The 12,838-nt window shown below is 37.7% G+C and overlaps 1 protein-coding gene and 1 long non-coding RNA gene across 3 annotated transcripts in view; both read left to right on the top strand.

The window, feature by feature from the left end:
• LOC309501238 overlaps nt 1-12,838 on the top strand; it is a 235,852-nt gene that overhangs the window by 59,199 nt on the left and 163,815 nt on the right. The window lies entirely within an intron of this gene.
• LOC309501102 (uncharacterized protein) lies at nt 574-12,416 on the top strand. 2 transcript variants are annotated; one of them, XM_082173101.1, is made up of 2 exons: nt 574-710; nt 6,849-12,416. In XM_082173101.1, the coding sequence occupies exons 1-2, from the start codon at nt 698-700 to the stop codon at nt 8,213-8,215; spliced, it is 1,380 nt and encodes a 459-aa protein (XP_082029227.1). In that variant the 5' UTR covers nt 574-697; the 3' UTR covers nt 8,216-12,416. The 2 variants fall into 2 exon arrangements, with proteins under 2 accessions (XP_082029227.1, XP_082029226.1); XM_082173100.1 differs by having other exon boundaries at nt 591-710; nt 6,834-12,416.

Raw genomic sequence — 12,838 nt, 5'->3', positions numbered from 1 at the left:
TAAATATGGATCTTTTGCATGCAAATAATCTGTGATGTCACGTGACTTCTGAAACAGGATCACTGTGTCCCTCTAGTGGATGCAAACGGGAGAAAAACTCGTCAAGGAATAAACCCTTATTTATTATCTAAAATATGTTTATGCATAAATATAAATGCATTTATTTTTTTAATTCCACACAGTCAGTAAATATAATTTTGGGAGTAACGGAGATCAAACGCGTCAGAATGCGAGTTCGTGTGTTAAAGTCCAACTGAAATCAAAATGGACCCTATTTACTTTGTTAGCGCATATTACTAGTCCTGTGGTGAACAAGTTAAAACACAGAAAAAAATGTTTTGGCTTCGTAATCTTTAATCAAAATCTGAAAATGCCCCTCCCCTCTGCATTGGAGGACCTTCCCTGATGACGTAGGTTTGACGGCTTGGTTTGGGAAACGTTTAACCACTCCTTAGTCTGTAATGAGCGAGAGATGGAGAGGAGGAGCGCTAGAGTAAAACCCTGCCCTCTGTTCAATATTCCTTTTCACTGGGAAATACGTCACAGAGCACTGGAGAAAAGTCGTTTGCAACTTCCGGTTCACGCGGACTTTAAGTTTCGTTTCTCAGAAAGTTCTGCCCATCATGATGAAGCTGTCCGAGAACACTGAACCGTTACACACAACACACACACACACACTGAGGACCAAGCAGAAAGCATGTCCGACCAAGGTAATCAAAGATCCGCTATTCATTTGCATTATTACATTATCATTGTATTTAGCAATTCAGGATTTGTTTGTTTTGATTATTGTTTATGGCATTGTTTATCTTTCCCAGTGAACTAAATCATGATTTGGAGGAAATAATTGAAATAATATGTTTATCAATATTATTCATCTACCTAGCGAACAAAAACATATTTTCAGAACGTTTCCCATTAATTTATGAAAACGTTATTTCTTGTTCTATGAACGTTTAAAACATGCAGTTCATTAAATGTTACCCTTACAAAAGAAGTGTATTCAGGTGTGCTACTACTAGCCTTCTTTTACACTAAAAATAATCAAATATACTTTCAGTCTACTTCTCAGAAATATAATTTATGCACATAAGTAGGCTATATATATAAAAGTCTAAGTATGATCGATATACTTATAATTTAGTATTCTGAATAATTGGCTTGTAGTTGTGTTTACCAGTGGCGACGTGGCTTAAATTTGAACTGTTGGACAGATGTGTGTGTGTGTGTGTGTGTGTGTGTGTGTGTTAATACAAAGTGATGAGTCGTTCATTAACAATCTGTTCGATATTGCGTCTGTCACGTGATAAATGAACGAAAGACTCGGAAGGTAAAGTAATTTATATCCCCTGTACATTATTTTTGACTGCATTATAATGATTTCTTAATTCAGAATATGATCGAGATTGCGTAGGTGGATGTGTTCGGGGAATCTGCCTGTTAAAAGTATAACATTTAAAGCCCCTTTAATGAACGAAGTGACTCGAAAAAAGATTCGTTCATTTTGATGATCGAACAAGAGAGTCAGTAAAATGATCCGAACTTCCCATCATTCGGTTCCCATGTGGGTTCAGAAACCACTAGGATTTCATCAGAAATATAACTAACCTATTAAGTGACATGGCATCTCACATTTAATCAATAAATTCAATCCGAATAAAAAGACACTGTTATCAGCTCTTACCAAACAGTAGCCTGTTGTTTAATGCAGCCTCAGACGAGGCACTAATGAATTTACACACCAATTATAATTGCATAAATTATGTTAAGAGATTAATGTTTTAAATATAACATTTTAATGTAGAAAGATTAAATGAGTGGAAAAAATAAATAATAGGTTGCTTTTGAAATATGAAACTAAAACTGCCAGTAGGTGGCGTGTTAATGAGTGAGTGTAATCATTAACCCTTGTGCTTCAATAAAAAAAAAGTTATTCATAGGTCCAAAGTGGACAAAAATGTGCATGTACACAAACTGTCATCATTTGAAGCTTGGGGGCACAGATTTAAACATTTATAGAATGATTTATGAACATTATTTTATATAAAATGTATATTTTATGAAACGTGTTGAACTCTATAAATTCTAGGAAAAGCAAAGCCATAAATCTAAACAAGTTGTGTTCCAAATTTGAGGTTTATCTCTGAAACGATGAGCTTTCAGTAATATTCTGTGTGGCTGCAGTACTCCAGTTCTCCACTGGGACACACTGGTTGGATTTGGGATTTACAGTAGAGTTTTTCTCTCTCAGACATTACATGCACACACACACTTTTTTAATACACACAACAAACCACACTCTGACATCCACACCAACACACCCACACAATTATAGCTGCATCATTTATCCAATTGCCTCTATAATTATGCAGAAGCAGAAAAGCAAGTATTTACGCCACAAGCCAAACCTGATGAAAAAAAATGGCACATCTGGAAGAATTTTTTTTTTTTAAGCCTTGCAAACAGAATGAAAGCCTTTTTACAAATGCTGCATCATTTTATAGTTAAATGGCCCTAGGATTAAAAATGGGTTTCAAAGGGGACATTTTTGTCATTAAGATCCTTAGTGTAACTGTTTGTGTTACTAGAGTAAAATAGATTTATTAAAGGAAATGAGGGTGAAATAGTAAAATTCCAATAAAAATACACACCTGTGCCAAAATGTATGCAGTTAACGCATAATGCATATGCAGACAATAACACAGGCAAAATGATCACAAAATGTATATATATTAAAAAAATGTCCACAAGGGTTAACATAGTAGACCAGGACATGAGGAGACTTTCCACCAGTATAACAGAAAATGTTTCTGTAGAGAATCACCTATTGAACCTTTAATTAAACCGATTAATTCAAAAAGTCCGAGTCCGAATGCCAGCAAGTCCGAGACCATAGAAAAACGGTCTCGAGTCCAAGACCGGACTCGAGTACTACAGCCCTATCTAACGTTACTACTTTTAATAACTACAAATGATCACCGTAGCCTTTACGCTAGTACTAACATTCTATGTAAACAAACACTTCAACCGGAAGTAGAAAACCGTTTAGTCAGTTGAAACTTCCTTCAGAGGCTAGGCGAGGCTCCTCTTTAGCATTCGGAGAGAACACGTTTTTCAACGGCTCTGGAACAGGCTAGCAAGTGCACGTCATTGCGTCATTACGTCAGTGAAAATGAAAAACAGAGCGTTGCTATGGACGCAGTTCTGTTCACTCAGGAATATAATCGTTTTTAAATCAATAAACTCCTTTTTAATCATATTGATTCTTTGACTGTCAAGTGTGTTTAAACAGTGCGGGTCAATTTGACCCATAACATAATGGATGTAATTATTTTTTTAAACAAATGTTTGGTAACGTAAATATACTTACATTTGAAAGCATATTGCCCCGTTAACGCTCCGACTCCGTTAACGTCCGACATTTAGAAGTTTTTGAAAAAGATAGCAAAGCTGCGCGCATAGGATTGTGGGTGATTTGAGAGCGCGAAGGCTACACATATGCATCCGTTCCTGTCTATGGGATATTTTTCGAACGAAGGACTCAGTCCTTGGTTGAAATTCCGAGGATCCTCGACATTGGAACAGTCCTTCGACAGATGTTGATGACGTAGCATCCTCGAAGTTCTGGCTTCCGAGGATCCTTCCTTGATATTTAGAAACGGCTCGAGTGTGTGTCCTAACCAGCCGCGATGGCGACACGCGACAATTCTATTTTAGAAATGGTTTCTATTTTTCTGTGACGTCGCGCTGGAAGAACAAACACAAAGTGTGGCGATGATAATCTCAGGCGCTGTTTATGTGCTTTATTTAATGTTTAAAGCGTGTCATGTGACTCTGAATATCATTTAGTGCTCCAGCTTTAAAGCTGTAAAAGCAACAGTCGATAATTCACCTCAGATCATGAAATTAAACAAATAGAAACAAGAACGTTCAAAGTGTGAACAAACAAGTGTTTTCTTTGACAAAGATTGTTTTAGTAACTCAGTAGCCTGTGTATTTTTAATAATGTTTAAATGGTGTAATATTTGTGAATTTGATTATACAGCTACTTATCCATTTTCCATCCATTTTCTTGCGAGTGCCGTCAGGATTACTCTCTGGTGCCGCGAGACTCAAATAGAAACAATAACATTAAAACTGTGAACAAACAAGTGTATTATATGGCAAAGATTGTTTTAGTAACTCAGTAGCCTATGTATTTTTTAAATGGTGTAATATTTGTGAATTTGATTATGTAGCTGCTTATCCATTTTCTTGCGAGTGCCGTCAAGATTATTTTCTAGTGCTGTGCACTTGCCGCGAGACTCCGCCCACACGCTGTTCTGATTGGCTGTGATTTTTGATTGACATTGTGGCGTCTCACAGTCGCGTCGCGTCTAGTGTGGACAGACACACTGTGTGCCTGTCGCTGGAATCTTGTCGCGTGTAGTTAGGACACGGTGTCAGTCACACGGAACTTTGTACTTGGTCGTGGAGCAACCGTTACCCTCGGCTATTCACAATGGTAAAATTAATGATTTAAATGAATTTAATGCATGCAAGAATATATCCACACAAAAAAAAAGACCCTCATTACATCTAAAATAAAAACAGTAGATTTTATAGAGCTAATCAATATAAATATTGATTTAATAATTATTTTTTAAAAATCTGCCATAATTATTAATAACCGACATTTTACAGAAATAGCGTTTACAGAATGACGTTAAAGTGTTAAAATATTGGTAATTCTAGCTTCGCACTCATAGTTTTGATTAGAATACATCACATCCGGTCGACCGGTCGCATACGGTCTAGCCGCAGAAGTTCAGATATTTCAACGCATCCGAAGCATACGCATATGATCGGAACTTAAGGCGGCTTAAGGCTTTTACTCAAGTCGTATTGAAATTTGTGACTTGGAACTTGTAATGGAGTAATGTTTGCTGTGAGGTATCTGCAGGCTTGGGAGGGTTACTTTAAAAATTTATTCCGTTACAGTTACAAATTACTTCATGAAAAAAGTATTCATTAACGTAATCCAAGTACCACAATATGAAAGTAATGTAATCTGATTACTTTTTGATTACTTCAAGGTCACATAATTATATAAAGTCAAGCAAGAAGACATTTTTTTTTTTTTGAAAACCTTTTATTTATTAAGAATTTGGTCCGGTGTAAAATATTTGCAAAATATAAACTATGTCATATAGCTGTAAGTCATATGTTGTAGCTAAAAACCTATTAAAACTAAGCAATCATGTCTCATTTCCACAACTTGGGAACACACAGCCCTGAATATTTATGTTAAGGGCTATACAGACATCTAGTGGCTACTGTATGGTATTACAGATTATTTTTGTTTTATTTTTAACTAACATGAACAAGGAAAAAACTAAAAACACAAGATTTAAAATTTCTACACAATCTAAATATAAGTTTATTTTAAAATAGGCCTAGGCTACATGTTGACTAAAGCCGTGATCTTTCTAAATTTGCCTGACTAAACTTGGGGCGTTGGCAGTGCGAGTTCCCCTACGTTACCTAGGCAGCGAACATCCCGTTAAGTGAGAAGAGATTAAGAAAGGACATTTTGGTACAACCATGTTGTTTGCATTTTCTTCTTTGAAAACAAAATGTCAGCGGAATTTCCATGAATTTCCGCGTTTTTGTCCCGCGGGCAACGTTTCTACTGGCAGCACTGACTACGTTTACAAGCTGTTCAAATTCGGGTTATGGTCGTGTTAAGGTCACTATTTGGGTTTCTGAAACATTCGGAATAACCCGTTTACATGCGTGAGCAGAGAGAGTTACTCCTGTATGTATGGAATTTGTAATCAATTAGCAATATCCCGATGTAAACGGCGACGCACGGTTAGCGTCTGGGCGTACGGACAACCTTAAGACGCAATATGCGTCATTTCCGATTCTTCTTCCTGTATCCAAAGGCAACAACAACAGCAGCAGCATGCGGATAATGAATCGGGGCAGATAGCGATCGCCTTTGTTTGCGCTTTCCTCCTCGCTCCAAAAGTGTGGTGCTGTGCTGCGTCTCGCCATGCTTACCTCTACTTCTTGTTTACTTCCGGTATACTGCACGCGGGTTTCTGTATGCGCCGTCTCTCCTCAAAAGACCAAGATTCCTTGCGAATAGAACATGCGCAGAACACAAATCAATGTTCCTTTTGATGGGGATATGCCGATACGCGTTTACATGACCAAATATTCGGGTTAGAAAAGGGGTACCCCAGGGATCATATCCGGGTTTTAAAAACCGGGATATGAGCATATCCGGGTTTTTGCCGGTGTTTACATGGACGTGCGCGACCGGGTTATTGCTAATATCCCGGTTTTGAACGGGTTATTGGCTGCATGTAAACGTTGTCATTGATTCACTCTGCGTCTGAGGAGATTGTAGACAGCTGTTATTAGCAAATGCACCAGCGGGTGGCACACGTGAGTCATTACTGTCAACAGAACCAGGAACTACTGTATAATCAAGCAGCGCTTAAATCAGTATTTTGGCATAATAACACTATATTATTAAGTTTTAAATTAAACCATTGTAATCCTGAAAGTATTCCCCCTTTTTTCTAAATGTAACTATAATCTGATTACTACGTTTTCTGACGTAACTGTAACGAGTTACAGTTACTGGATTTTTGTATCCTGATTACATAACGCCATTACATGTATTCCGTTACTCCCCAACCCTGGGTATCTGTACATTTGCTCAAGTATGGTTTTCAGGGCCTCTTTACACCTCTGCTTGAAGGAGAGTTATAATGTTACTAGAAGAACATTTATTTCATAACTTTGAGAGATGTTCATGAGATTGTTCGTTTTCTCAACAGTTCGGAACTCCTCAGGAAACCCAACCGTGAGATGGAGACCCGCTGGAAACTCCCTAGCTTCATTTGACGACGATCATCACCAGCACACACTAATTCCAGCGCCGAATGAACTGCGTATGGTTCTGCTGGGAAAGACGGGTGCAGGGAAAAGCGCGACGGGAAACACCATCCTGGGAAGGAAGTGCTTTGATGACGGATTGAGCATGAGCTCGGTCACTAAAGAGTGCAAGAGAGAGAGAGCAACGGTGAAGGAACGAGAGCTGGTTGTTATCGACACACCTGGGTTTTTTGACACGGATTTGACAGATGACGAATTAAAACAAGAAGTAATACGTTGCCTGGCTTTGTGTTCTCCGGGTCCTCATGTGTTTCTGCTGGTGGTGCCGATAGAGCGGTTCACAGAGGAGCAACAACGCACCGTAGAAATGATTCTGGAGATGTTTAAGGAGGACGTCACTCATCACACCATCGTCATATTCTCCCACGCGGATAAACTCAGAGGAGAATCCATTGAAAGGTTTGTTTCAAGACAAAATCAGAAAGTGAAGGAGCTCGTGAAGCGATTTGGGTGGCGATTAGTGGCTTTTGACAACAAAAACTCTACAAACCCGGATCAAGTTAGTCGACTCCTGCAGAGAGTCGATGAGCTACTCGCTCAAAATCACAACCGTCACTTCACCAGTCAAATCATGGAAGTAATGCAGGAAGCGCAGAGGATAATAGACATAAAAATGCAAGCTGATAGGGACGAAAGAATGAAGAAAATCGAGAAGGAGGTCCGGAAAATGTCTGATGATCAATTGCGTTCGTTTATTGCATCCGTGAACGAAGAGAGGCACGACGCGCTGAGGAAAAAGAAACGCATACAAGACCGGATTAAACAGATAGAGGCGGATATAAAGAAAGAAGAGCAGAATGCGCTACCGATCCCTGCGAGACTGGTGCGTTTCCGAGCATCTCTGGAGAGAGAGCAGGAGAACATGAGGAGATTTGAGGAACGAGAGAGGGAGAAGGAGAAGGAGAGGCTGAAAAGAGTAGATAAAGAAAAGAAAGAGTTGGAAATCTGGGCTGAGGAAGAGGAGCAGAGGAGGGTGAATGAAGAAGTGAAGAACTTTGAGCTTTTCTCACAACGCAATATGAAGTTGTCGATAATGCTGTGTATGTTTATGCTGGGGGCCGGAGCTGTGTACGCTCCTGCGCTCCTGGCGTTTCTCCTCCCGGCGGCTCCCGCTGTCGAAGTCGGAATAGCCAGTAAGATTTTGGCCACTTTGCTCGGTGCTGGAGCGACGGAAGGAGGGAGTATTTTCGGGTCGGTCGCTGTAGTTGCAGTGAGAGCTGCATCTTTAAAGCTGGCGGCGGTGGCGCAGTGCTCCATTCAGTGACACGTTTATGATCGACAACCAGGATGAGTTCACAAATCAAGATTATGAAGTTTTTTTCCCAGTATTAGCTAAGCTTGTTTGTATGGAAGTTTGTTTCCGCAACAGAATAAAACATTTTAAAAGAACATTGCACGCAATTGTGACTTTATATCACGCAATTGTGACTTTATCACGCAATTCTGACTTTATATCACGCAATTGCGACTTTATCACGCAATTCTGACTTTATATCACGCTATTGATATTTATATCACGCTATTTAGATCACTAAATTCAAGGCTTTTGGTCATACCTAGGATATCCAGAACCACCAAAGGAGGGAGAGCATTTTCACATTTGGCTCCAAAACTCTGGAATAGTCTTCCTGATACTGTTCGTTGCTCAGACTCGCTCTCCCAGTTTAAAACTAGATTAAAGTCGCATCTCTTCAGCCAGGCATTCATATAATCCTACAGTTCAAACTACAATCCGGCCTCTAGCTCATAAATGCCAGAGGAAAAGCGCTATACAAATAAACTTGACTTGACTTGACTTGACTATTGCGACTTTATTACGCAATTGTAACTTTATATCACGCAATTGTGACTTTATTATGCAATTCTGACTTTATATCATGCAATTGTGACTTTATCACGCAATTGTGACTTTATATCACGCTATTGCGACTTTATTACGCAATTGTGACTTTATATCACGCAATTGTGACTTTATTACGCAATTGTGACTTTATATCACGCAATTGTGACTTTATATCACGCAATTGTGACTTTATTACGCAATTCTGACTTTATATCACGCAATTGTGACTTTATCACGCAATTGTGACTTTATATCACGCAATTGCGACTTTATCACGCAATTCTGACTTTATATCACGCAGTTGTGACTTTATCACGCAAATCTGACTTTAAATCACGCAATTGTGACTTTATCACGCAATTCTGACTTTATATCACGCAATTGTGACTTTATCACGCAAATCTGACTTTATATCACGCAATTGCGACTTTATTACGCAAATCTGACTTTATATCACGCAATTGTGACTTTATCACGCAAATCTGACTTTAAATCACGCAATTGTGACTTTATCACGCAAATCTGACTTTAAATCACGCAATTGTGACTTTATCACGCAATTCTGACTTTATATCACGCAATTCTGACTTTATCACGCAAATCTGACTTTATATCACGCAATTGCGACTTTATTACGCAAATCTGACTTTATATCACGCAATTGTGACTTTATCACGCAAATCTGACTTTATATCACGCAATTGTGACTTTATCACGCAAATCTGACTTTAAATCATGCAATTCTGACTTTATCACGCAATTCTGACTTTATATCACGCAATTGTGACTATCACGCAAATCTGACTTTATATCACGCAATTGTGACTTTTTCACGCAAATCTGACTTTAAATCACGCAATTGTGACTTTATCACGCAAATCTGACTTTAAATCATGCAATTCTGACTTTATCACGCAATTCTGACTTTATATCACGCAATTGTGACTTTATCACGCAAATCTGACTTTATATCACGCAATTGCGACTATATCACGCAATTCTGAAATAAAAAGACAGAATTGTGAGATAAAAAGTTGCAATTATTTCTGTGGCGCAAACAAGCTTCCATATTGACTTCAATTTTTGGAAAATTATATTAATTTAAATTTTTTATTTATTATACATGACAATGACATGTTTAAATGCATTTTTATCATGGTCTGTCTGAATACTCTATTCTGATTGGCCGGAAGGTGTCTACTAAAACCACACAGGTAGTTCCAGCCAGTTTAATCACCGTTTTATATCAATACTCTGCTTCTCATTTAAGCTACACACGCATACGTCACACGACAGAGATCGCAGATCGCGCCGCACACACAGACACAGGAGCACGGAAACTTTTATTCATAAAATAGCTTCTTCGCAACTGAATTTCTAATATTTCTCCACTACGAGAGGATGACCGCTGTTTTTGAAGTAATTAAACTCGCAGCTTTATTGTTAGTGGACAGAGGCCAATCAATCAGATCAACGTGTGATCGTCAACCAGTGGATCTCTGAGCTGAGTGAGTGAGTGGAGGCGGGGCTCATTTGCATATTCATAGACCCGAGTCGATTTACATTCAAGCTACTTTAAAGCATGAAGACATTTTTTTTCAAGGAAAAAAAACGTTTCAATATGTAATTTTGGAGATCAGAGATGAGTTTTAAGGATTATTGACTACAGGGGGACTTTAAAGATTTGAATTAGGGATGTCCATTTACATTAATTCCCATAGTCCTTCATTGTTCCATCAATTAATCCATTAATCCTTCTTAAATCCGAAGCGGGGGTGGCATTACTAAGTCATCATGTTACTGAACAATCACTTGCTTAACCAGCACAACACAGCTGTCGTTTTAAAGATGCTTGGCTTTACAGTCAATATAGGGAATACGACCATCACTTAAGAAGTGCTTTTAATTTTCTGACATATTAAAAGTGCTCGATTTTCATAGCATGAAAAAAAAAACTGCTTTACATGAAAATGTGTTAAATCACATTACGTAACAGAGAGACTTGTGTCATATATCGCTGAACTAGCCGAATACAACAAGCGTGTTTTGTTTCTGTTAGAGACCAAACTATATCAAGTATTTGTATGAAAAATGCTCACGTAAACTGTAAACACGTGATGCTTTTGTGCCACATTTTGGTTTGTAACTTCACAAAACATTAGTAAACCATTAGTAGACACTAGTAAATAGTAGATCGCATATCTTTAATTTAAAGCAGGAGGTCTCGAACGAGCCTAAAATATTATAATATAGGCTAATATGATAAAGCTCAATAAGACTTCTGGGATCAGATCACGAAATTCAAATGTAGTCGCGATTTCGGACATTGTTTATTCTATGTACTTTTATTGTAAGTAGTTCTTATGTCTATCATTTTTTGTTTTTTGGACCCTTGGTTAATTATGTTTAGAAATAAACGGCTAGCCTAATTAATCCATTCCATGGCTTGAAGACATTAATACATTTAGAATACGTTAACTATAAAAAATCATTTAATGCACAGCTAGCCATGGATTGTGCCTTATATCATATGTGTAAGTGAAGAAAATGAAAATATAAAGACTTTTGCTTTCTCAAATTCTGTGTCAAAGTTCCTAAAAGGACAAAATATGAGATAGGAGGGGAAAAAATCAATGCTTTGAAAGGGACAGTTCACTTAAAAATCAGCATCTATTCAATTCAGTTCAATTCACATGTATTTGTATGGTACCGTTTTAAAGCAGCTTTACAGGAAATGCATGTGTCTATATGTGTCAAGTTATGTGTTTCAGAAGTGTACATCATCACTCTGGCTAACGTCATGTATTCATTTTTTAGGCAGAAACAATGAGCTCATAAAAGTAATTATTATCATCTGCCACCCTTTACTCGCCCTCATGTGGGCTTTCTGTAACACTAAGAAAAAAATGTCCAATGGGTTTCTATAAAGAATTCTTTATGCCAAAAAAAGGCTCAATAAATAAATGTCTTAAATGATTAAATTGCATGTTAACCCTCTGGTGCTGCTCACATGGCGGACAACAATGACTGATTTGTTTTAAATTCAATGAAATGAATGTAGGTCTACTATAGTTTGATAATGTTTTTTTGTTTAGTTTTTTTGGGGGGGATTTTTGGTACTAAATTATAATTATGCAACAGTTATAATCCACGTATTCACTTTTTGAGCACAGAGAACTTAAAATGTGTTAAATATTGAATGCTTTGGAGCACAGACTAAAGTTTGGTTTAAAGACTACACCTGGCAGATTATTGCTGATATGATTATGTTTATTATTAAACAAAATGCACAAAAATACTATTTTTAAACACGTTTTACAAAAAAAATAAAAAAATAGAAGAAAATCAAATCCATGAATCTAAACGACTTGTGCTCCACATTTGAGCCTGATATCTCATAAAGCTTTCAGTGATATCGTGTTTGTCTGCAGTACCGGACGCTTCCACTAGAGGACATTCATCTCCATTCATTTACAATGTTAGTGAGAAAGTATGTTTATGAGTTGCTTAATTCAAAATTCAATGCTAAAATAGAACTTATATAGAACCTTTTCTTCTGAGGGTTTGATGTGTTTTTATTTCTCTAACTGAACTTTTTCCAAATAAAACATTTCCTTCTGGATATTGTTGTAATTGATCATTGATTTACAGGTTTGTCTTCAATTTCACCTTTCATCCTGTTAGTGTTTAGTGTACAACCCCTTTAACAAACAAAAGTCTTTTATTTTAGTTATGTTTAATTTCAGTGGTATTGTCAAAAATATCATCATAATATTTCAAGAATCTGTCACTTTTCTTGTTTTTAATCAGCCTTAAGGCCAATTTATACTTCTGCGTCGAGTGTACGCCGTAGTGTACGTCGTAGGCTACGCACGTAGGCGACGCCGTCGTGAGCATTTATACTTCTGCGAATGTCTGTGTTGCTCTGCAGTTACACCGCCGAAACGCTAGTTGGCGCGGGTGGGTTTTAATGTTCCACTGTGTTTACATTCCTCGCGGCTGTTTTGAGTTTAGGTTTCTACGAGCAATGGCGACTGAAGGAGT

The sequence above is a fragment of the Leuciscus leuciscus genome (assembly GCF_965113295.1).
Source record: "Leuciscus leuciscus genome assembly, chromosome: 6".
NCBI classification, from domain to species: domain Eukaryota; kingdom Metazoa; phylum Chordata; class Actinopteri; order Cypriniformes; family Leuciscidae; genus Leuciscus; species Leuciscus leuciscus.
Note: the sequence above shows the minus strand (reverse complement) of the source record. Positions and strands in the feature narration are given on the sequence as shown.